Source organism: Scyliorhinus torazame, chromosome 2 (genome assembly GCF_047496885.1).
Source record: "Scyliorhinus torazame isolate Kashiwa2021f chromosome 2, sScyTor2.1, whole genome shotgun sequence".
NCBI classification, from domain to species: domain Eukaryota; kingdom Metazoa; phylum Chordata; class Chondrichthyes; order Carcharhiniformes; family Scyliorhinidae; genus Scyliorhinus; species Scyliorhinus torazame.
The window spans coordinates 390722145-390747038 of record NC_092708.1 but is presented as its reverse complement, the minus strand read 5'-3'; the positions used below and the strand labels follow the sequence as shown (position 1 = coordinate 390747038).

Sequence of the window (24894 nt, the reverse complement as noted above, 5' to 3'; positions counted from 1 at the left end):
AGGGAGGGTCTATACATAGCATATGTACAATTTAGCTTGAGGCTTGTTAACATTATGTCATCTAGCCATCAGAGCCTGAAGATTATATTACAACAAAATCCCGACTACTTGTATAAATGTTTGCTCACTTAAGTGATTGGTTGGACTGAAGCACGCCTGAAGGCTTCAGCAATCGCTGCATCAGTCAGCTGAAGTCTGGGTTCACCACACTTGTTGGGAAGACTGCAGCTATTATGAAGAGTTCTCCATTAAGTAATGCAAGGAAAAAACAGATGTGTTTTCACTGTATGAAAGTGCGCTGTATAATCAGTGATATCTGAACTTCAGTTCAGAAACCTGACAATATAATACTTGGCGATGAGGCAAGGTAGTTCCTTCTCCCCAAACTTGGTTTTAATTACACTCTTGTTCATGGGTTGGCCTGAATTTTGTAAACTTACACTGCATTATTGTTTCATTGTTGAATAAATGCTACATCAGAAGAGCATGATCTCTTCGTATCAACAATTTGAGAGAGATGCATATTAGTGGGTACACGGCTTTTGACGTTGAGCATAGTCTTGGCAATTCTACAACATAAGAGGTGGCAAACGGGCAAAGATACGGCATCCCTGTGTGACTGTTTTTATAAAATGGGCAGATCTGCTTCAGTTCATGAGCTCAGTTAGACTGGCTGGTCCTTATCAGTGACGCATCAATAAATTCATTAAACACAGTACCTTTATGTAAAGCACAAATCTGTGTGGAATCCTTTGGGTTTTTTTCCTGTTATGTCTTTATGGGAATGGAAATCTTGAAATGACCTTGTTAAAACCTGTAACTACAATAACTTCATCATTTGAATTCTTTGAGGTAACGATTCAACAAAAGATATATAATGTAAACATTTGTATATAAAAATCAACAATTTGAATGAGGGAATCAAATGTAATATTTGCAAGTGTGCTGTGCTGAAATTTCAAAGTGAAATTGTGAGTGATGGAGAGGAAGTAAAGGCTTCCAGGCAATTTAGACAAATTGTGAGTGGACAAATGCACGGTAGATGCAGTAAACCATGGATAAGTGTGAAGTTATTTATTTCAGTTGTAAAAACCGAATGGCAGAGTATTATTTAAAGAGTGATTGATTGGGACATGTTGATGTAGAAAGGGACCTGGGAGTCTTTGCGCACCAGTCGTTGAAAGCAAGCATGCAGGTGAAGCAAGCAGTTAAGAAGGCAAAATGGAATGTTGTCTTTCATTGCAAGAGGATTTGAGTATTGTGTGCAGTTTTGGTCTCCTTGTCCAAGATAAAATATGCTTGCCATAGAGGGAATGCAGCGAAGGTTTACCAAACTGATTTTGGGAGGACAGGATTGTCGTATGGGGAGAGATTTGGTCGACCAGGCCTATCATCTCTGAAGTTTAGAAAAATGAGAGGGGATCTCATTGAAATGTATAGAATTCTGACAGGGCTGCACAAACTCGATGTAGGGATATTGTTTCCTCTGACTGGGGTGTCTAGAACAAGGGGTCATGATCTCATGATACTGGGTATGATATTTCGGACTGAGATGAGAAGAGATACGTTCACTCAGGGTGGTGGACCTGTGGAATTCATAATCATAGAAGGCTGTGGAAGCCAAGTCACCATCTATTTTAAGAATTAAATAGATTTCTAGGCACAAAAGGCACCAAGGGGCATGGGGAGAGCGTGGGAGTATGCCGTTGAGATACAGGATCAGCCATGGTCACATAGAACATGAAAATAGAACATACAGTGCAGAAGGAGGCCATTCGGCCCATTGAGTCTGCACCGACCCACTTAAGCCCTATCCCCGTAACCCAATACCCGATCCTAACCTTTTTTGGTCACTAAGGACAATTTATCATAGCCAATCCACCTAACCTGCAATTCTTTGGACTGTGGGAGGAAACCGGAGCACCGGGAGGAAACCCACGCAGACACGGGGAGAACGTGCAGACTCTGCACAGACAGTGACCCAGCAGGGAATCGAACCTGGGACCCTGGCGCTGTGAAGCCACAGTGCTAATCACTTGTGTTACTGTGCTGCCCATATTGCTGCTCACATTGAATGGTGGAGCGGGCTCAAGGGGCCGAATGGCCTACTTCTATTTTCTATGTTTCTAAAGACGTTCTACGTTGTGATGCAGTCTCTAATTTGAAAACTATCAACTATTGATGACTTGTCATACTCTCAAGTGCCACACATCCAATTTAATCATAGGTTATGGAGTTGAGGGTATAGAAATCGGATAATTTTGATATGTAGTGCACTGAGAAATCTGACTGTCGAACCAAGGGATTTAAGGACAGCCAGGTTGAAAAGGATAGAAGAGAAAAGGAAGCCATAGTTAGATGGCATCAAACTTTGGATTATAAAAGCCCGTTGATTCCAGGGGAAAGACCAAATCTTTGTGGCCCTGCAATAGACTGAAAGAGTAGGAGTCAGTAGGATTATTGCTTTCAGTGCTGGAGTGGGAGGAAGTTGCATGGTAATCACACTGACCCAGAAAATTCCACCATGGGAAGATGGGAACTTAATCAATAAATATAATTATTTGGAAGTGATGAGATCCCAACTGGTCACTAAAGTGCTTCACAGAAGGGAATGTACCATTCTTATCCAGTCTGATCTACATGTAACTCAAATCCCAACATATATGGTTGACTCTTAGGGTGCGATTCTCCAGCCGTATTGTGCTCTCGCTTGAGCGCAACGCGTACGGAGAATGCCGGTAAAGGCTTCCAGCGAACCTCCCAACGGCTCCGTGCCTCCTGGGATTCTCCGAAGTCCCGCGAGACGTCAGAGTCTGAACCCTGGCCCAAATGGGTGAGAACAAATGACGCTCACGAGAGTAGGTCATAAACCTACTGATGACTTACCTGCGTAGGAGGGAGTGGGTGTTTGAAGGGTGGGGAGTGCAGGGCAGGTAAATAGGGGCCTCCAGGAGGTTGGGGGTGATGGTCCTGGAAGGGGGAGGGGGGTTGCTGTCAGGGACTTGGGGGGTGGGGGGAGGGGACTGAAGAGGGGAGACCCTACAGGGGCCCCATAGCGGGGTACCCTCACTTGGGGGGGGGGGTGACATTGCCCATGGGTGGGGGATGTGAGGGACCCACAAGCTCACTTGGAGACCGGGGCACCCTTTCAAAATGGCGGCCTGATCTGAGTTCAGCTCCCCAGTGCTAAACGAAATTCTAAGTGTGGGCTAAACTGGTGAAAATCTCCCCATAGCCCAAAAAAGTGACTAAGTATAATAATTGGGGTGGGGACCTCCCTGAAAAAACCGCTACAAATAACTTAGAAATTTTTTGGGAGAATCACGTCCTTAATGTTGTCTGAAGGACCTCGAGATGAAAGTGGTAAGGCTTGATAAAGTTCTGAGTTTCCCTTCTGGGGAAGTTGAGTTTATTTGTGCAAAATGTATTGATTTTTATTTTGTAAACTTGTGATCTCTGTTGTATTAGGTATCCCAACCTAGACTTTGGGTGGAAAAAGTCTATAGACAGCAAAGCTTATATTTTGACAACCAGCTCCTGTACAGATGAAAATGATAGTTACTATATGCACAGCACAACTGTAGTCCCTGACGATGCTGCACATCGAGATGCTATCAATGAGAGCTCTTTCTTGGAAAACCTTCATCAGCCGCCTACGAACAGCAAAACATCCACTAAGAGTCTGTCGCCCAAAAAGGTCTTCAGCGCTGAGAAAGTCACCAAGAGCACAATACTAGTAAATGGCATAGTTTGTACCGAAAACCTAACCAATGGAAATGCTGAACTGCTAAGTAAAGGTTGCATTTGCCATCAAAATCAAATTAATTCCTACAGGCATGACTTACTCGTACAACCAGCTACCTCAGTTCCCATGCTTAACACACAGCACAGTGAGAACCAGCCCAAGCCCCGAGTTGAATGTAATCTACAAAGTAATAACCTAGACGGAATTACTAACAAGTCTACCTCAGATTGTTGCTCGAAAGAGGCGGTTTCCTGCAATTCCTCAGAGCCTCTGGCAATTCCGCAATGGATTTTGGATTCGGGCGACTGCCCCCCTGGCATATATACAACCGAAACCCTCGGCCCAAACCCCGGTCTGATTCTCCAAGCTTTGACCTTGTCAAATGCCAGCGATGGGTTCAATTTGGAGCGCCTGGAGATGCTTGGCGATTCATTCTTAAAACACGCTATCACAACGTATCTGTTTTGTACGTATCCAGATGCTCATGAAGGGCGGCTGTCTTACATGAGGAGTAAGAAGGTAAGTTTTAAATCTGTAACTTAAAAGGGCATGTGGGTTGAAACTTGTATTGCAAGTTTCAACTTTTTTATTTTTCGACTTTTGTCTATTCCTCTGCTCCCCTGATTCAGGAAGAATATTCAAGATGGTTTAAACGTGAATGCAGTGTTATAAGCAGGTAGTCTTCTGCAATGCAAAATAAAACCCAGTGTCAGGTCACTTCAGATCACTGGTTTACATGAAGCTCTTTTATTTCTCTCAACGTTCCCACTGCCAAAGAAAAATCGACATCGCTGCAGCCACTCTTTGAGCCTTTATCAAGTAGTAACGGGCTAAGAGGTTGAAATATTTTTAATAAATCACTTTTCTGTTTATGACATCCTCTCAACTTTTTAGTTTGCTGCTGCTTTATAAGTATGTAGGTTTCTATTAAAACCTCGTAAATGGAGGATCTGGAAAGTAGAGACTTGAGGATGAGACGAGCATAATTTGTTCTTTAACTGTTTTCATTTCTTCCAGTTGTCCCCACTTCTTGAAAGTGCAAGCTTTCTGGGGTGCTGTGCCCGATGTTCCCTGAAATAAGTATGCATTTTTTTAGCCTAGATGGTGAGTTTTGCTGGGCTGTTTCTCATCAAGGACATTACAGGCAAACCAAATCATGCCTTTACACCTAATGAACATTATGCTGACTTTCAATCGGGCTCGGGAATCCTTTTTTTAATTCTTTTTCTTTGGCCTAGGGGCAGAAACGTTTTTTAAAAACTTGCAATCTCTGTTTAACTTTTTTTTTAAAAATATTTTTATGCCTAACTTTATTTTAATGTGATCCATTAAGGGTCCACTCATCATAAAGTGATAACCTTGAATGTTCTCCAACAGGAATATTTATTTGTCAACTTTTACTCGAATAGCCCCTATAAGTTAAAAGCTAAAAGCTGTACCATGGAAGAGAATGAAATTTCTGAGGTGACCTTTTAGCATTTAACTTTGAACTAAGACCAGCAAATGCAACTTGCCACTGTAAATGATAAAGCACCATTGCTTTACCTGAGGCTTTTTCCTAAAATGTTCTAAGCGGCATAGATGGTGCAGTAAGCTTAGCACTCTGCTCGACCACCTTAAAGATTTGTGGGAGGACCATTTTCTATGTCACATTTCAATGGTCGAGCAAAACAAAATTGAGCCACTCCATCCCAGTCAAAACTGGCACCCGTAACATAAAACTGCCCGTATTTCACTGCACAAAGCCACAAGGTGTCTGGTTGAAGATAACTAGAAACATTGAAATTGATCAATTATGGGGTGTTTTAATGAATGTCTTACTTGGGTACATTGTTGGAACAGAGCCGAGAGAGCTTTCCTTGTATTTTGCTATGCTGTAACTAACCGGATAACCCTCTTTTTTTTTTTTTAATATATTTTTATTCTCCTTTTTCACATTTTCTCCCAAATTTACACCCACCAACAATGAACAATAATTAGCAACAATATATCAATCACCATAACAATAACAACGATCCAATCCTCCCATCAACCCCAAAACATTAGCCCGCATGTTTACATAAACAAATGACAAAAAGGAATCAGGGATTACACATAGTCACCCTTAATCTACACAGCTTCCCCCCCCCCCCCCCCCCCCCAAACTAATGTTCGATGTTATCCAGTTCTTGAAAGTGCATAATGAATAATGCCCATCTCTTGTAGAACCCCTCTGTCCTTCCTCTCAGTTCAAACTTAACTTTCTCAAGAGTCAGGAATTCCAACAGGTCCCCCCCGCCACGCCAGGGCACAGGGTGGAGAGGCTGCTCGCCATCCCAACAGGATCCGCCTTCGGGCAATCAAAGAGGCGAAGGCTACGATATCTGCCTCCGCTCCCGTTTCTAACCCTGGCTGGTGCGACACCCCGAATATGGCCTCCCGGGGACCCGGGTCCAGTTTCACGTGCACCATCTTGGAAATTACCCTAAAAACCTCCTTCCAGTAATCCTCTAGCTTTGGACAGGACCAAAACATATGAATGTGATTAGCGGGGCCTCCCTGCAACATTCACACGCATCTTCTACCCCCTCAAAGAGCCGACTCATCCTCGCCCTCGTGAGGTGGTGTGCTCTGTATACCACCTTCAGCTGTATCAGCCCCAACCTCGCACATGAGGTGGAAGCATTTACTCTCCGGAGCACCTCACACCAGACCCCCTCCTCGATGACCTCCCCCAACTCTTCCTCCCACTTTGCTTTGATCCTTTCCAGTGGTGCCTTATCATCTTCCAAAATAGCTCCGTACACCGCTGACACTACCCTCTTCTCCAGTCCCCTTGTCGTCAGCACCTCCTCCAGCAATGTGGAGGCCGGTTCCTCCGGGAAGCTCTGTATCTTTTTTCTGGCAAAATCTCGAACTTGCATGTATCTAAACATTTCTCCCTGCTCCAGCCCATACTTCGCTTCCAGCTCCTTCAATCCTGCAAACCGACCCCTAAGAAACAAATCTTTTAGCGTCTTAATCCCCTTCTCTTCACATTTCCAGAAATTTCCATCCCACCTCCCTGGCTCAAATCTGTGGTTCCCCAGAATCGGCATTTCCCTTGACCCTGCCCCCAACCCGAAGTGTTGCCGAAACTGCCTCCAGATTTTCAATGAAGCTATTATTACCGGACTCCCTGAGTATTTCCCCGGAGCTATCGGGAGCGGCGCTGTTGCTAGTGCTATCAGTCCCGACCCCCTGTACAAACTCTCCTCCATTCTGACCCACTGGGAATCAACCCCTCTGACCCAGCTCCGCACCACCTCCACATTCGCTGTCCAGTAGTAGTACATCAGGTTCGGAAGACCCAAACTCCCTGCATTCCGCTCTGTAGCAGCATCTTTCTAACTCTGGCCACCTTCCCTCCCCATATGAATGAGGTAATCCTTCCCTCAATCTCCCTGAAAAAAGCCTTTGGCAGGAAAATCGGTAGGCATTGAAAAATAAACCGGAATCGCGGCAACACATTCATTTTAACCGCCTGTACCCGACCCGCCAGTGACAGGGGGAGACCATCCCACCTTGCCAGATTGGCTTTCACTCTCCCCACCAAACTTGAGATGTTGTACCTGCGAAGCCTCCCCCACTCCCGGGCAACCTGCACCCCAGATACCTAAAGTGAGTCCCTGCCCTACGGAATGGCAGCCCCCCTACCCCTGCCCCACCCCCGGCCGAGACACCACAAAATACTCACTCTTGTCTAGGTTCAGCTTGTACCCCAAGAAAGACCCAAATACCCGCAGTAGCTCCAATATTCCTCCTATCGACACTCTGTTCCGACACATAACAGCAAGTCGTCAGCATGTAAGGACACCCTATGCTCTATCCCCCCCCGCACTATTCCTTTCCATGCTCCCGAACTTCTTAATGCGATGGCCAACGGCTCAATCGCAAGCGCAAACAGCGGGGGGGGGACATAGGACATTCCTGCCTCATCCCACGGTGGAGAGAAAAGTATCTTGAGCTGATATTGTTTGTGCGGACACTCGCCTTCGGCTCCTTATATAGTAGCTTTACCCAGTTCACAAATCTTGGTCCAATCCCAAACCGCTCCAGAACTGCCATCGAGTACCCCATTCTACCCGGTCAAACGCCTCCTCGGCGTCCAATGCCACAACCACCTCTGTTTCCTTCCCCTCCGCCGGTGCCATAACGACGTTCAAACCCCTCCTAATGTTCGAAAAGAGCTGCCTCCCTCTCACGAACCCCGTCTGATCCTCACCTATCACCTTCGGGAGGCACTCCTCCAGCCTACCCGCCAGTACCTTCGCCAATACTTTTGCGTCCACATTCAGAATTGATATGGGCCTATACGACCCACACTCTGTCGGATCCTTATCTTTTTTTAGCAACAGTGAAATCGATGACTGCCCCAAGATTTGTGGCAACACCCCCTTCCCTATCGCCTCTTCAAATATCCCCACCATCAGGGGTGCCGGCTTATCCTTGAATTTTTTATAATATTCCACCGGAACCCATCCGGCCCTGCCACCTTCCTCGACTGCATCCTTTCAATCGCATCCTTTATCTCCTGCTCCACTATTGCTCCTTCTAATGTAGCCCTGTCCCCCTCCCCTAGCCTCGGGTACTCCAGCCCATCTAGAAATTCCTGCATCTCAAAATTCCTGCATCTCACGGTCTCCCCCGGGTGGCTCTGACCTGTACAATCTCTCATAAAACTCCTCATAAACCTTTTTAATCAGCTCCGTAGCCACCACCAACTTCCCTATCCCTCACCTGAAGAATTTCCCTTCCACCAATGATTTCAATGCGACCGTCGTCTCAAAGCCTCCATATGCCTCGCAAACTGCTTTTCCAGCTCCACTGCCATCACCTCTGTCATCTTTTCCATCGTAAGTAGTGCGGCCCCACCATGCGGTCCAGCATCCTCCAGCTTGTCAGCACTTTTGCTGGCCTTTTCATTCAACAGCGAACCCGGGTTTTCTTTCTCCTTCCGAGCTGCTTTCCGCATCCTCTAACGAGTTATTATTTCTTTAATCCAAATATAACTAAATTATTTTTTCCCCCAAAATTCCAAAGTCAAGAAATCTCTTCCACCGGGGACCGGACTTCAAACACCTCAAAGATCCATTTTCAGTGGGAGCCACCCAGTGTGTTCTAGTCCCCCTCTACATTGCGTTCTGCACTCAGGCCTGCCACCTCAATTGCCTCGCCTCGTGTCAAGCTCTGCCCACGCATCCGACCTCTGGGTTGATGCCTCCCGGTCCGGCCGCTGGACATTCCCGTGGGGCTCTCACCGGCTCCAAACCGGACCGACCCAACGCCCGTCCCTCAGGCCCCAAAGGCCGAAGAAACCCGGGAAGAGAGAACCACGGGGAAACCACCGAAAAAGTCCGAAAAATCGCGGACCGGCGGGAGCCTCTTCTCGACACAGCCACTCTGCTCACGAGCGCCACCGGAAGTTCCACCTGATAACCCTCTAATACCTGGCCAAGCTGCTGTGCACGGCTGGAATGAGAAAACATGTTCTTTTTATTCCGTTGTTATTCCAGTAGATAGCCCTCACTTATTAGATGAATCAACTACACCATTCTTAAAAGCTTGGGGACTGAGCTTCCAGCTCTTTCCTCAAGCAAATATTGAACTCCAAATAATGTGTCTAATTTTTAAGACTTATTTTAAATTAAATCAGGTTATCAGCCTTTGAAGAAATAAATAGTCTGTTGAAATGACAGGTACTGTTTAATTGTCACAAGCAAGACTCTGGGCTTGTGAAATTAGATGTCAGATTTCAACATTGCCTGTCATCGCCTTCCTGCAAAAAAGCCTTTTTACACTCGTGCAAACATTGCCAGGGACAATTAACTCTGTCCGTCGTCTTAAATTGATAGACCCCAATAGAAAGGGAGATGGAGAGGATAAAAAAAGGCTTTTGACGCATATTAAGCCACACGACAGGAAAATGTGAGGAAATCAGATTTGGAGAAGGCTGGAGAAATCCCATCTGTTCTAAACTGTCAAAAAAAATCAAATGTCATAACAGTAATTATTATTTTATATGTGAATTGCAATATTTTTAAAAGTCTCGGCACTTGTATTTTTCATTTGAGTTACTGGATGATTACAGAGTCTGCCCTCATCAATCCTTGAGAGTCTTCTAGGTGTCACCATAATGACAGATTGTTAGAAGCATATTTATACATTATACTGTAATACACTGGAATAATGTTACGAAGCCCATGTTCTGACAGAATAATTTCAGATTGGAGAGAATATTGCAGTGTTAATTATTTCAGAGTGTGGTGCATAAAGAATAAACTGGGTGATTTAGCAGGAAATGTGTTCTAAATTATATTGTTGTAATTGCAGCTGTTTCCTTAATAAATCAATTTTAAAGAAAATAGAGAGGGGGGCACCTGGAAAACATTACCATTTTCTGCCTAAATAGCCACCTCTGGCTTTAAATGTGGTGGATATGTGCTGCTGGTTAATTGATGCATTGTACAAAATTGATGCAGCGACAAGGATTCAAAGTCAAATGAAAAAGCAAAAGGCTGCAAATGTACCTCTGATCCATCAAGTTCCGAAGAAAAAAGGGCAGGTCAATGTTCCAGGTTACCAATGGACCTGTAGCAGAATCCTGCATTTGCTCTTATTTAATTTACAGCATTTGCCATTTTTATCATTATGAATGGAAATTGATCGCGGCATTTAAGGTGAGGAGTCTGAGCTTAATTTGTAGGTCCCCCAGGTGTCAGTAAAAAAACTATTTCTCAACAAACCAGGCCTCAAGTCGATTGTGGTTTGCATCACGCTGTGTACTTGCGGATCTTTATTTTTAAAGCACTGGAGGTCATTTCTTTGTGCGCCCTGTTCCAACTTGAGCATTCCTGTGGTGTTTCTGGTCCACGTGAGATAAGGATGCACACTGGGTAACATGTTCTTTGAGTTGTGAAAGAAGGATCACTGACCTGAAATGTTCTGTTTAATTTTCTCTCTCCATTGATTCCACCCGAGCTGCTGAGGGTTTCCAGCTCTTTCTGGGAATTGGATGCTAATTTTCCAAGTTTGTGTGACTGGAGAAAAGCTTCATCCACTGGCCATGCTCTCAGCTATTTAGCCCTCGAGCTCCAAATTCTCCCCAGAAACACCCGCCACCCTCCCTCCTCACTACCTCTTGTTTAAGATTTAATAGTTCAAGAGGTGGTTTTACTCCTCGTCATGGTCTCTGTTTTGGTTTGGTGCCGAATGATTGAAAGAAGCGCCTTGGACATTTTTCTGCATTAAATGTGCTCTATAAATGGAAGTCATTGACGTGAAGACATGGGTGTGCTGCTACAATCCCCCATTTTACGTTATCACCTTCAAGACACAAGGTGACAAACTTTTGCCTTGTTAGCATGGTGTGTACTGCTTGATAACCCATGAGACATTATAAATTTTCAGAAACCTTCTCATTTCAGCATTATTTGAATCCCTCTAATGAGATCTTTCTGCTTTATCATTAAACCAGTGTCTTTCTTAAATTACATATGTCACAAAGATTTTAACCCCCAAGGGTTTACTATCAGCAGAAACTGGATTTAGTTTTGCATTGAATATCCATGTGTTAAATATGCCTGCATTTTCTTCTCTCATTTTTCACTCTCTTCTACTTGTCCCCTTTGCCCCTGTTACGATCCTGTTAGGGACCGATAACACTTGGAGAAGAAATCCAAACACCTAGTAATTAAATGACAGAATTGCACCACAATATTTAATGTTTTAACAAAAACAATCTTTTACTGTAAGCACCAATAACTCAGCATAAGCTTTTGTAAGCTTTAATGTTATGAACTCTGTTGACTCTCACCTGCCCTTTGAAATGGCCCAGCAAGTCACTCAGCCAAGGGCAATAAAGGATGGGCAACAAATGCTGACCTTACCAGTACGAAGTCTTACAACACCAGGTTAAAGTCCAACAGGTTTGTTTCGATGTCACTAGCTTTCGGAGCGCTGCTCCTTCCTCAGGTGAATGAAGAGGTCTGTTCCAGAAACACATATACAGACAAATTCAAAGATGCCAAACAATGCTAGGAATGCGAGCATTAGCAGGTGATTAAATCTTTACAGATCCAGAGATGGGGTAACCCCAGGTTAAAGAGGTGTGAATTGTCTCAAGCCAGGACAGTTGGTAGGATTTCGCAGGCCAGATGGTGGGGGATGAATGTAATGTGACATGAATCCCAGGTCCCGCAAACCCACGGATAACCTCATGATGCTCCACTTCTCCAGCTTCCACCCTAAACACATTAAAGAAGCCATCCCCTATGGACAAGCGCTCCGTATACACAGGATCTGTTGAGGCCGCACTCATGTGTGCGGAACTTGGCTATAAGTTTCTGCTCGGCGATTCTGCGTTGTCGCGGGTCCTGAAGGCCGCCTTGGAGAACGCTTACCCGGAGATCAGAGGCTGAATGCCCATGACTGCTGAAGTGTTCCCCGACTGGAAGGGAACATTCCTGCCTGGTGATTGTTGCGCGATGTCCGTTCATTCGTTGTCGCAGCGTCTGCATGGTCTCGCCAATGTACCACGCTTCGGGACATCCTTTCCTGCAGCGTATGAGGTAGACAACGTTGGCCGAGTCGCACGAGTATGTACCGCGTACCTGGTGGATGGTGTTCTCACGCGTAATAGTGGTATCCATGTCGATGATCTGGCACGTCTTACAGAGATTGCCATGACAGGGTTGTGTGGTGTCGTGGTCACTGTTCTGAAGACTGGGTAGTTTGCTGCAAACAATGGTTCGTTTGAGGTTGCGCGGTTGTTTGAAGGCAAGTAGTGGGGGTGTGGGGATGACCTTGGCAAGATGTTCATCGTCATCAATGACGTGTTGAAGGCTGTGAAGAAGATGACGTAGTTTCTCCGCTCCGGGGAAGTACTGGACGACGAAGGGTATTCTGTCGGTTGCGTCCCATGTTTGTCTTCTGAGGAGGTCGGTCCGGTTTTTCGCTGTGGCGCGTTGGAACTGTCGATCGATGAGTCGAGTGCCATATCCCGTTCGTACGAGGGCATCTTTCAACGTCTGTAGATGTCTGTTACGCTCCTCCTCGTCTGAGCAGATCCTGTGTATACGGAGCGCTTGTCCGTAGGGGATGGCTTCTTTAATGTGTTTAGGGTGGAAGCTGGAGAAGTGGAGCATCATGAGGTTATCTGTGGGTTTGCAGTAAAGCGAAGTGCTGAGGTGACCGTCCTTGATGGAGACGAGTGTGTCCAAGAATGCAACTGATTTTGGCGAGTAGTCCATGGTGAGTCTGATGGTTGGATGGAACTTATTAATGTCATTGTGTAGTCGTTTCAGTGATTCTTCGCCGTGGGTCCAAAGGAAAAAAATGTCATCGATGTATCTGGTGTATAACATCGGTTGAAGGTCCTGTGCGGTGAGTAGGTCCTGTTCAAACTTGTGCATGAAGATGTTGGCGTATTGGGGTGCGAATTTGGTCCCCATGGCTGTTCCGTGCGTCTGAATGAAGAACTTGTTGTCGAAGGTGAAGACGTTGTGATCCAGAATGAAGCGGATGAGTTGCAGAATTGCGTCTGGAGATTGGCAGTTGTCGGTGTTGAGTACTGAGGCTGTTGCAGCAATGCCGTCGTCATGGGGAATGCTGGTGTAGAGTGCCAAGACGTCCATTGTGACGAGGAATGTTCCTGGTTCAACTGGTCCATGGGTGCTGAGTTTCTGTAGGAAGTCCGTCGTGTCGCGACAGAAGCTGGGTGTACCTTGTACGATGGGTTTCAAGATGCCCTCGATGTAGCCAGAGAGGTTCTCACACAGGGTCCCATTGCCTGAAACGATAGGGCGGCCTGGTGTGTTGGCCTTATGTATTTTTGGGAGGTAGTAGAGATCTCCAATGCGGGGAGTACGTGGGATGAGAGCACGTAGGGTGCTCTGAAGATCTGGATCCAAGGTCTTGATCAGTCTGTTAAGTTGGCGGATGTGTTCCTTGGTTGGATCTGCGGGTAACTGTCTGTAGTGTTCTTGGTTGTTCAGTTGTCGGTATACTTCTTTGCAGTAGTCCGTTCTGTTCAGTACGACAGTGGCCCCCCCTTTGTCTGCTGGTTTGATGACGATGCTGTGGTTGGTCTTGAGAGCGTGGATGGCATTGCGTTGTGCTTGGGTGACGTTCGGGTTGTCTTGTGAATGCGACTGATGAATCTGGCATTGACGCGACTCCTGACGGCTTGAGCATACATGTCGAGTCTAAGGCAGCGGCCTTCCGGAGGGGTCCAATTCGACTCTTTCCTCTTCGGTTGCCGCACCGCAGATCTCTCGGTCTGCTGTTCCGGTTCATTGGTAGTCTGCTTGGGTTCGCTGTTGGCCTCTTGCGGCCTGTGGAAGAATTCCCGGAGCCTCATTCGCCTGATGAATTCCTCCGTGTCTGCCGCGAGACTGATGGGGTCCATTTTGGTGGTGGTGCAGAAATTAAGCCCTCTGCTGAGGAATTCGATTTTGTCTGGTTGAAGGGTGTAGTCTGACAAGTTGACAATAGATTTCCCTGTATTGTTTTCTACTGTGACACCGGGGGTGGCTTGGTTGCTGCCGGTGGTGATGCCAAGTTTCTCAAGCTTTCTGTTCTTGGTATGCATATAGGTGGCATAGTATTGTTGTCTCATCTGTTTGGCGGTGTTCCGCAGCTGGTCTGCTGCATCCTGAGCGCACGTTCAGACGCACGGAACAGCCATGGGGACCAAATTCGCACCCCAATACGCCAACATCTTCATGCACAAGTTTGAACAGGACCTACTCACCGCACAGGACCTTCAACCGATGTTATACACCAGATACATCGATGACATTTTTTTCCTTTGGACCCACGGCGAAGAATCACTGAAACGACTACACAATGACATTAATAAGTTCCATCCAACCATCAGACTCACCATGGACTACTCGCCAAAATCAGTTGCATTCTTGGACACACTCGTCTCCATCAAGGACGGTCACCTCAGCACTTCGCTTTACTGCAAACCCACGGATAACCTCATGATGCTCCACTTCTCCAGCTTCCACCCTAAACACATTAAAGAAGCCATCCCCTACGGACAAGCGCTCCGTATACACAGGATCTGCTCAGACGAGGAGGAGCGTAACAGACATCTACAGACGTTGAAAGATGCCCTCGTACGAACGGGATATGGCACTCGACTCATCGATCGACAGTTCCAACGCGCCACAGCGAAAAACCGGACCGACCTCCTCAGAAGACAAACATGGGACGCAACCGACAGAATACCCTTCGTCGTCCAGTACTTCCCCGGAGCGGAGAAACTACGTCATCTTCTTCACAGCCTTCAACACGTCATTGATGACGATGAACATCTTGCCAAGGTCATCCCCACACCCCCACTACTTGCCTTCAAACAACCGCGCAACCTCAAACGAACCATTGTTTGCAGCAAACTACCCAGTCTTCAGAACAGTGACCACGACACCACACAACCCTGTCATGGCAATCTCTGCAAGACGTGCCAGATCATCGACATGGATACCACTATTACACGTGAGAACACCACCCACCAGGTACGCGGTACATACTCGTGCGACTCGGCCAACTTTGTCCACCTCATACGCTGCAGGAAAGGATGTCCCGAAGCGTGGTACATTGGCGAGACCATGCAGACGCTGCGACAACGAATGAACGGACATCGCGCAACAATCACCAGGCAGGAATGTTCCCTTCCAGTCGGGGAACACTTCAGCAGTCATGGGCATTCAGCCTCTGATCTCCGGGTAAGCGTTCTCCAAGGCGGCCTTCAGGACCCGCGACAACGCAGAATCGCCGAGCAGAAACTTATAGCCAAGTTCCGCACACATGAGTGCGGCCTCAACCGGGACCTGGGATTCATGTCACATTACATTCATCCCCCACCATCTGGCCTGCGAAATCCTACCAACTGTCCTGGCTTGAGACAATTCACACCTCTTTAACCTGGGGTTACCCCATCTCTGGATCTGTAAAGATTTAATCACCTGCTAATGCTCGCATTCCTAGCATTGTTTGGCATCTTTGAATTTGTCTGTATATGTGTTTCTGGAACAGACCTCTTCATTCACCTGAGGAAGGAGCAGCGCTCCGAAAGCTAGTGACATCGAAACAAACCTGTTGGACTTTAACCTGGTGTTGTAAGACTTCGTACTGTGCTCACCCCAGTCCAACGCCGGCATCTCCACATCATGACCTTACCAGTGACACACACATCCTATGAAAGAATGTGCATTTTTCTGAAAGTTCTCTCATCTTGCAAAGTCTTGAAGGTTCATTCACTTACCCTGGAACCACCCAAAAGGTATGCCACAGCCTTCCAGAATTTACTTTAATCGTCCTTTGTATTCCAGCTATTCCTTAGAGGTAAGATTTTGGTGAAGCCCTTCCATTAACTTTTGGTGACACAGCTCTACACTTCTCTTTACTGACCTCGTGTATGTGGATGCCTGAACAGCTTGTTTGGGTTGTTGGCAGATATCCAACTGCTTTTCCACAGATTTCCAAATTAACTGCTTTCTGCCAGAAGGATTTGCGAGGACCTCTGTAGATTTCTCCTTTAAATTTTCAATGCAAATTTTTTTCCCTCATGAAATCCAAACTGAGATATTCCATGCAGTGAACTACAAGATTAGTATTTTCTCTGCTTGAAATGCAGGCCCAACTGACAATTGCATCCTCAGTCGAGTGACGTACAGTATTCACCAAAGCAAAACTACAGCTGCCTGTTTATTTCCAAACCGAACTGCTTGCTTCTGTGAGCAAACACACGCACAAGTTAAACAAGATTTCACCCGAATCGCTATCGCGATGGCAGGCTGACAAACCTCTTGCCAGGTAGAAATGCAAATCAACTACTTCTTAATTCCAAAGATTTTCCTTGATTCTGGGAAACAATATGATTAATTGAGTTTTTCGACTTTGTTTCCCAGAATTGCTAGCTTTTAGCTTTTCTTTGGGATAACCATAGCCACCTGGCTCTACCAGGAGTTCCAGAAATCTTAGAATTTATAGTGCAGAAGGAGGCCATTCGGCCCATTGGGCCTGCACCGGCCCTTGGAAAGAGCACCCTACTTAAGCCCACGCCTCTACCCTATCCCAGAAACCCCACCTAACCTTTTGGAAACTAAGGGGCAATTTAGCACATCTTTGGACTGTGGGAGGAAACCGGAGCACCCGGAGGACACCCACGCAGATATGGGGAGAAAGTGCAGACTCCACACAGACCCGAGGCTGGAATTAAACCTGGGACTCTGGAGTTGTGAGGCAGCAGTGCTAACCACTGTGCCACCATGCTGCCCCATTCACGTTTCTCTATCAACTCTGATCTTGCGAGGTGAACTTTGGTTAGCTTTTAACTGCAATGAATTCCAAGCTTGTTTGAATTGCACGTACTTCGGGGTTGCTTATCAGTTTGTCACTTTTTAAAAGATTAATTTATCTTCACTCTTTCTTGGGTTACAATTTTGAGGTCAATTTTTACAGCATGCCACAAATCCGAGTCCATTTCACCCAACTTTGGTTTGATTCTGTAAAACAGTCTAACCTTACCAGAAATCTTTGCAATATTCTGTGCGGATGTTCCAGCTTTTCCAAATAATTAATACATGCATTCTGGAAGTAGTAATCTGTGCACATATGTAAGCTTGTGCATGCTGTGTTCTACATGAACCCAGAGTACAATTCATACCCAGTGGTTGCCCACACAATATCAAGGATACATAGTGTGGCCACAGTCTTTGTCTCACTGAGGTGGTCACTGCCACGTACAAGCCTAAAATTGAGTGCTCGGAGGCTGATTAAAAATAGCCAAGTGTGATCTTCGCTCTGATTTTTGATTTTCAATACTCCCTCCAGTGTTTTAGAGGATTGGAGTTGATTACAAGGATTCTGTTACTTTTGGGATTTGAAACATGGGTCTGTTATGAATCTGCCTGGTAACGGATCTTTTTTGTGCAGTTTCAGTTTGTCACTTGAGCTGTGGAAATCACTGAACCAGCACAATCTAATTCTGTGTTTTACGTTTCCCAGATTCCACTGGTACAATCCTGGATGGCTGGCGTTTTGCTGTTCTGGTTGTCTATAGTGTGATTCAACCAAATCGTCGCTTTATTTTGTGACAAAACTCCCTCTGACCCTTTCTCTGTTTTTGGATCAGCAAGTGAAATGCAAGAAGCTTATCGGTTTCTTTATTTTAAAGGTTAAGCCAGTGTTTAGTTGCCTTTATTTTCTGATGCTTCTCCATCACACAGAACGTTACAACTTTTCTACTCTCAAGCATACACATTGTCCCTTGATGACATAATCTGTTACTGCTTGACTGACAGCAAATCCGGACAGCAAGAACTTCTTGAAAGCACCATCAGCAAGACTGAAGTTGTTTTTGTTTTTTGGCACTTGCTAAAACAGGCTTGTCCAAGGCAGGGCCTGCAGGCCAGATGTGGCCTGAAGCATTTTTAAGCGACCCGCCATGTCCTCCAGTGTAGGTAACAGTTCAACTTCAAAGTTTTCCAGAAAGAAATTCAAAATATGCTCCGTGCCTGCTCAACCAATCACGGGCTTATTTCTCCATTTATTGGAAGCTGATAGATAGCCCGTCATCAGCTAATGTAGGGTGAAACCAGTCTGTGATTGGACATGCGGAATGTCATCAGTTTCCAAATAAGTTTTGCACATCTTATTGCCTAGTGATCAGAGTGGAAAGGTAAGTTCAATGGGAGTAGACCAGCTCGGAAGTGGCGGGAACCTGGGCAGGCGGGGGTTGTTACGGGATGGGCTTCAGGTCCCCACAGTCTCAGACAGCAGCCCAACCTCAAACCTGACCTCTGGGTGGCACAGTGGGGGGCAACATGGTGGCTCAGCATTGCTGCCTCACAGTGCCAGGGACCCAAATTCAATTTCAGCCTTGAGTGACTGTGTGGAGTTTGCAGGTTCTCCCCGTGTCTGCGTGGGTTTTCTCCGGTTTCCATCTACAGTCCAAAGATGTATGGGGTAGGCGGATTGGCCATGATAAATTGCCCCTGAGTGTCCAGGGATGTGCAGGTTACGTTAGTGCATATTCAAAGGGTCAATGCAGACTCGATGGGTCGAATGGCCTCCTTCTGCACTGTAGGGATGCTATGATTTCTATGGTGAGCTCGTGCATGGAGAAGGAAACGGCTGGAAAGCGAGTGAGTACCCAACTGGGGCATTTGGGGAATAAGGAAGTGCAGTGGGATGAAAGAAACTGGCTGCTGGTTTGTGTGTGCGACAGAGAGAGTGTCTGGCAGGTGCTCTGAGCTGGCAGGCTAATGGGGGTGTCTGGTGGGTATATCTGGGTGGGGAAGTGGGGGGGAGCTGCTATTGGGTGCTCGGAACTGAGTTCAATTTTCATCCTCAAGTGGGAGAGCAAAGTCACGCCTGACCCTGGAGATGGATGTGGGAGTGTGTGGAGGTGAGTGCAAGTGAGAGACTGTGGGTATGGAGGGCAGTGTGAGTCTACCTGATGCCCAATATGTTTTCTCACTCACTCATGCCACCAGACACCAGCACATACACACCCACATATGCTCACCCACCCACATATGCTGACCCTCTTGCACCCTGTGGATTGCTTTTACTTTTTAAAACTTAATTAATTGCTATGACATTGCTGCCCTCTTGCTCAGCAATTCTTTCTTTCCTTAAAACTACAACTTTTTTTTGAGATTCACTTCATTGTTGTGCCAATCCTTATCTTTCTGACATTTTCTCACATTTAAATTGATGATTGTGCTAATGGTTATGAATCCTTGAGCGACTGTGATTTGTTTTTGGTGATGGATAGTTGGGTATGATCAAAGATTTGCTATTGATAAATATGCACTTCCAAAAAGGCCTGCAGGAGAGCAGTTGACCACTAACTATCCTCCAGCATCACCAGACACCAGTTGGCCTTTTGAAATCACCAAGAATGTCTGACCTGGGGAAAATGTACAGTAATCGCACTGATCATTTCACAAAATCTGTTTGGTCATATTTTGGGTCCATCGCTTGGGGAAAGTGTCCAGTCAGTGTGTGGCCTATTCACATAATAAATGGAGGAATTAACTAATACATCGTTAGTGAAATCGAGTTCTAAAAATCGACGAGCAAGGTACCCAAATGGTCACGTAGATGATGGCGATAGCAGGAGTTTGATCAGGGATAGTCAGCATGGCTTTGTGAAGGGTAGGTCATGCCTCACAAACCTTATTGAGTTCTTTGAGAAGGTGACTGAACAGGTAGACGAGGGTAGAGCAGTTGATGTGGTGTATATGGATTTCAGCAAAGCGTTTGATAAGGTTCCCCACGGTAGGCCATTGCAAAAAATACGGAGGCTGGGGATTGAGGGTGATTTAGAGATGTGGATCAGAAATTGGCTAGCTGAAAGAAGACAGAGGGTGGTGGTTGATGGGAAATGTTCAGAATGGAGTACAGTCACAAGTGGAGTACCACAAGGATCTGTTCTGGGGCCGTTGCTGTTTGTCATTTTTATCAATGACCTAGAGGAAGGCGCAGAAGGGTGGGTGAGTAAATTTGCAGACGATACTAAAGTCGGTGGTGTTGTCGATAGTGTGGAAGGATGTAGCAGATTACAGAGGGATATAGATAAGCTGCAGAGCTGGGCCGAGAGGTGGCAAATGGAGTTTAATGTAGAGAAGTGTGAGGTGATTCACTTTGGAAGGAATAACAGGAATGCGGAATATTTGGCTAATGATAAAGTTCTTGAAAGTGTGGATGAGCAGAGGGATCTAGGTGTCCATGTACATAGATCCCTGAAAGTTGCCACCCAGGTTGATAGGGTTGTGAAGAAGGCCTATGGAGTGTTGGCCTTTATTGGTAGAGGGGTTGAGTTCCGGAGTCGGGAGGTCATGTTGCAGCTGTACAGAACTCTGGTACGGCCGCATTTGGAGTATTGCGTACAGTTCTGGTCACCGCATTATAGGAAGGACGTGGAGGCTTTGGAGCGGGTGCAGAGGAGATTTACCAGGATGTTGCCTGGTATGGAGGGAAAATCTTATGAGGAAAGGCTGATGGACTTGAGGTTGTTTTCGTTGGAGAGAAGAAGGTTAAGAGGAGACTTAATAGAGGCATACAAAATGATCAGGGGGTTGGATAGGGTGGACAGTGAGAGCCTTCTCCCGCGGATGGATATGGCTGGCACAAGGGGACATAACTTTAAACTGAGGGGTAATAGATATAGGACAGAGGTCAGAGGTAGGTTCTTTACGCAAAGAGTAGTGAGGCCGTGGAATGCCCTACCTGCTACAGTGGTGAACTCGCCAACATTGAGGGCATTTAAAAGTTTATTGGATAAACATATGGATGATAATGGCATAGTGTAGGTTAGATGGCTTTTGTTTCGGTGCAACATCGTGGGCCGAAGGGCCTGTACTGCGCTGTATTGTTCTATGTTCTATGTTCTATCACCGCCTCATGCAGCTGGTACCATTGAACTGTGAACACGACTGACCTGTGCACTGCATTCAAGGCCAAATATGCTGCTTTTACCCTTCCCGTTGCAGTACTACTTGGACATTGAAAAGGATCTGTAGTACTTCAAAGTGAACTTTGTCGTTTGTTTTACATTTGCCTAAAACTGGCATACTGAAACAACATTAGGTAGTGGAAAAAGTATGCAAAGCATGATTTTCAGCAGATAACTGGAAAATTATCTTGGAGTTGATTGTTGAGTGCTGGGGGCAATTTGACTGTCTCAATTGTAGCTGCATAGCAAATATCTTTCAAGACAAGCAGTTGGAAGAAATCTGTTCCCGCTGTTTGAAGGTTGAACATTTCAGTTGAAATGAAATGAAAATGAAAATCGCTTATTGTCACAAGTAGGCTTCAATGAAGTTACTGTGAAAAGCCCCTTGTCGCCACATTCCGGCACCTGTTCAGGGAGGCTGGTACGGGAATTGAACCATGCTGCTGGCCTGCCTTGGTCTGCTTTAAAAGCCAGCGATTTAGCCCAGTGAGCTAAACCAGCCCCTACAAAGGATTTTTTACAAAGGATATTCTTTGCCATGGACATTGGCTACCACTTCTAACCTTATCCATTATTTCATTTGTTCAGGTCAGCAACTGTAATCTGTATCGTCTTGGAAAGAAGAAGGGACTACCCAGTCGAATGGTGGTCTCGATATTTGACCCCCCGGTGAATTGGCTCCCTCCTGGCTATGTGGTAAATCAGGACAGATGCATTACAGACAAGAACGAGTTGAAAGACATGGTAGGTATAAACTAGTTCAGGTAGGCAGAGGTGGGTAAAACTCCTCTGCAAATGAAAGGGAGAACTTTGGATTAGTGTGGCCTCCCAGTTTCTGCATAGAATATGAAATATTTTCCATACCAACTTTCTAAAACCTGGTTGAAATTGCTCTAATGCCTGAATTCACAATAGATCATACACATTCTGTTGCTGAGCAACATGTTGGCAGTGTCTTCATCTGAAAGTTCCAGAGCTGTTGAGACAATATGTCTTCAAACTCCATATGGAAGGTATTAGATCTCAAACATGTGTCAAGGGGTGGCAGAAGGTTACACATGCAAGTTTGAGTGCAAGTTCCTGTGCTGAGAAGGCATCACATCAAATAACCAGCACTACTTTGTTTATATTATTAAGTGGAGGAAATGGCATAGTGGTATGGTCGTCAGTAGGCTAGTAATCCACGGACCCAGGGGCGCGCAAATAGGTTTTGATTCCCACCATGGCGGATGGTAAAATTTGAATTCTGTATAAATTCCGAAAATAAAAAGGATGACCATTGTCGATAGTTGTAAAAACCCATCTGGTTCAATCTTTTGGGTAGGAACTCTGCTGTCCTTACCAGGTCTGGCCTACATTTAATTCTTTAGCAGCTTGCATTTCAGAGGGCATTTAAAAGTTTAAAAGCACAGGCCAACCGGCATTGACCAAGTCATTGGAAATGATTGGCACACCCAGCTCTTTTGACCCTCCTTACGAACATGTTGGAAGCTGTCCCAGACAGCACAATAACCACCCTGTCCCGCCAAGGTAATGGCGCAGTGGGAGTGCCCAACATCGACTCTGGACCCCAAGAAGTCTCATGGCATCAGGTTAAAGGAAATTTCCTGCTGATAACCATGTACCATCTCCCACGTCAGCTGATGAATCCCTACTCCCCCATGTTGAACACCGCATTGAGGGTGGGAAGGGAGCAGAATGTACTCCGAGTGGGGTCTTCAATGTCCATCATCAAGAGCAGCTGGTTAGCACCCACTACCAACCAATCTGCTGAGTCCTAAAGGATATAGCTGCTAGACTAGGTCTGTGACAGATCAGAGGAAAAAATATTTGACATCGTACTCACCGATCTGCCTGTCTATCCATGACGGTCTCGATAGGAGTGACCACCAGATTTAAAGTCCTATCCTAACATTTTTTTAAAATTCATTCATGGGATGTGGATGCTGTTGGCTGGCCCAGCATTTATTGCCCATTCCTGAGAGCATTTAAGTGTCAACCACACTGTTGTGGGTCTGGAGTCACACATAGACCAGACCAGGTAAGGATGACCGATTTCCTTCTCTAAAGGGCATTAGTGAATCAGATGGGTTTTTACGACAATCCACAGTGATTTTGTGGTCGTCTTTAGAATTTTAATTCCTGATCTTTTTGATTGAATTCAAATTTCACCATCTGCCGTGGCGGGATTCGAAACCAGGTCCCCAGAGCATGACTCTGGGTCTCTGGATTACTAGTCCAGCGGCATACCACTGTGCACTGCCTCCGCCTCCATTGAGGATACCCTCCATCGTGTTGTGTGGCACTTGCACCATGCAAAATGGGATGGATTTCAAACATCTAGCAACTCGATACTGGGCAACCATGAGGTAGTGTGGGCCTCCAGCAGCAGCAGAATTGTATACAACCGCAGCCTGTAATTTGTCCCACACGTTCCCCACTCGACCATTAACAGCAAGGTTTAATCCTGGTTTAATGTAGACTGCCAGGCACAACACCAGTCATACCTAAAAATGTGAGGTGTCAACCTGTTGGAGCTACAACACAGGACTGCATGTGTGCCAAACGGTAGGAGCAGAAAGTGATGGACAGAGCTAAGTGACTCCACAACCAACAGATCAGATCTAAGCTCTGCAGTCCTGCCATATCCAGTTGTGATTGATGGTGGACAATTAAACAGCTCCCTGGAGGAGGCAGCTCCACTAATGTTGCCATCCTCAATGATGGGGAGCCCAGAAGATGAGGCTGAAGTATTCGCAGCAATCTTTAACCAGAAGTGTTGGGTGGATGATCCACCTCCGCTTCTTCCAGATGCTAGTCTTCAGCCAATTCAATTCACTCAATGTGATATCAAGAAATGGCAGAAGGCACTGAATACTTCAAAGGCTATGAGCCCTGACGATATTCCAGCAATAGACTTGTGCTCCAGAACTTGCCGCACCCTAGCCAAACTGTTCCAGTACAGCTGCAGCCCTGGCATGAACCTGGCAACATGGTAATGGCGCAAGAGCTGGAAAAAAATCGGCAAACAGATGGACAAGCCGTTCGAGTGGCAGGGAATGGAGAATAAGGAATATTTTTAAAGCCACCATTGAGGAGGCTTTGGGCCTAATCCAAGAACCTCGGACATGGTGCAAACACAATGTTATGGGCGAGGTGTTTTCAGAACCCCAAAAATGTATCATGGAGTTCAACCAACCTCTCCCTTTAATGGATTTGTTGCTTTTCCTAGCACGCGGCTTTTTCCCTCGGTGTGGGATTACAATTGTGGATTCGTGGGTTTTTCAACACAAAAGACTGTTTATTCCATGAACTCAACTTAGCATCTTAAATAAACATTGGATCTCTTAACACCCTTTACTTCAAAGATAACTCAGAAAATATTGCAACAGTAAATAACTCTTTAAAATGTTCCTTCAAACTTCCAAGAGACTTGACACCTTTAAACAGTATCACATCAGGTTAAAGGATATATATATTTTCTGTAGAATGACAGAGACATATTAGCTTGGTTGACTTCAGCTCCAGCACCTTGCTTTCTTCCTGCAAACTGCAAAACCAAACTGCAAAATGGCTGAACTGAGCTGAGCTCCACCCACTCTATGACATCACTGTTTTCTTAACGCTACATTGCTTAAACATCCCGTTCTTAAAA

General features: G+C 45.8%; 1 protein-coding gene across 8 annotated transcripts in view; it reads left to right on the top strand.

Annotated features, from left to right (window-relative positions):
- Window positions 1–24894, top strand: part of dicer1 (dicer 1, ribonuclease type III) — a 178682-nt gene that overhangs the window by 130297 nt on the left and 23491 nt on the right. For all 8 annotated transcript variants that reach the window (XM_072494192.1, XM_072494186.1, XM_072494193.1 and 5 more), the window contains 2 exons: window positions 3469–4264; window positions 21828–21983. In XM_072494192.1, the coding sequence (XP_072350293.1) occupies window positions 3469–4264; window positions 21828–21983 (952 nt within the window). The remainder of the gene's footprint in view (window positions 1–3468; window positions 4265–21827; window positions 21984–24894) is intronic.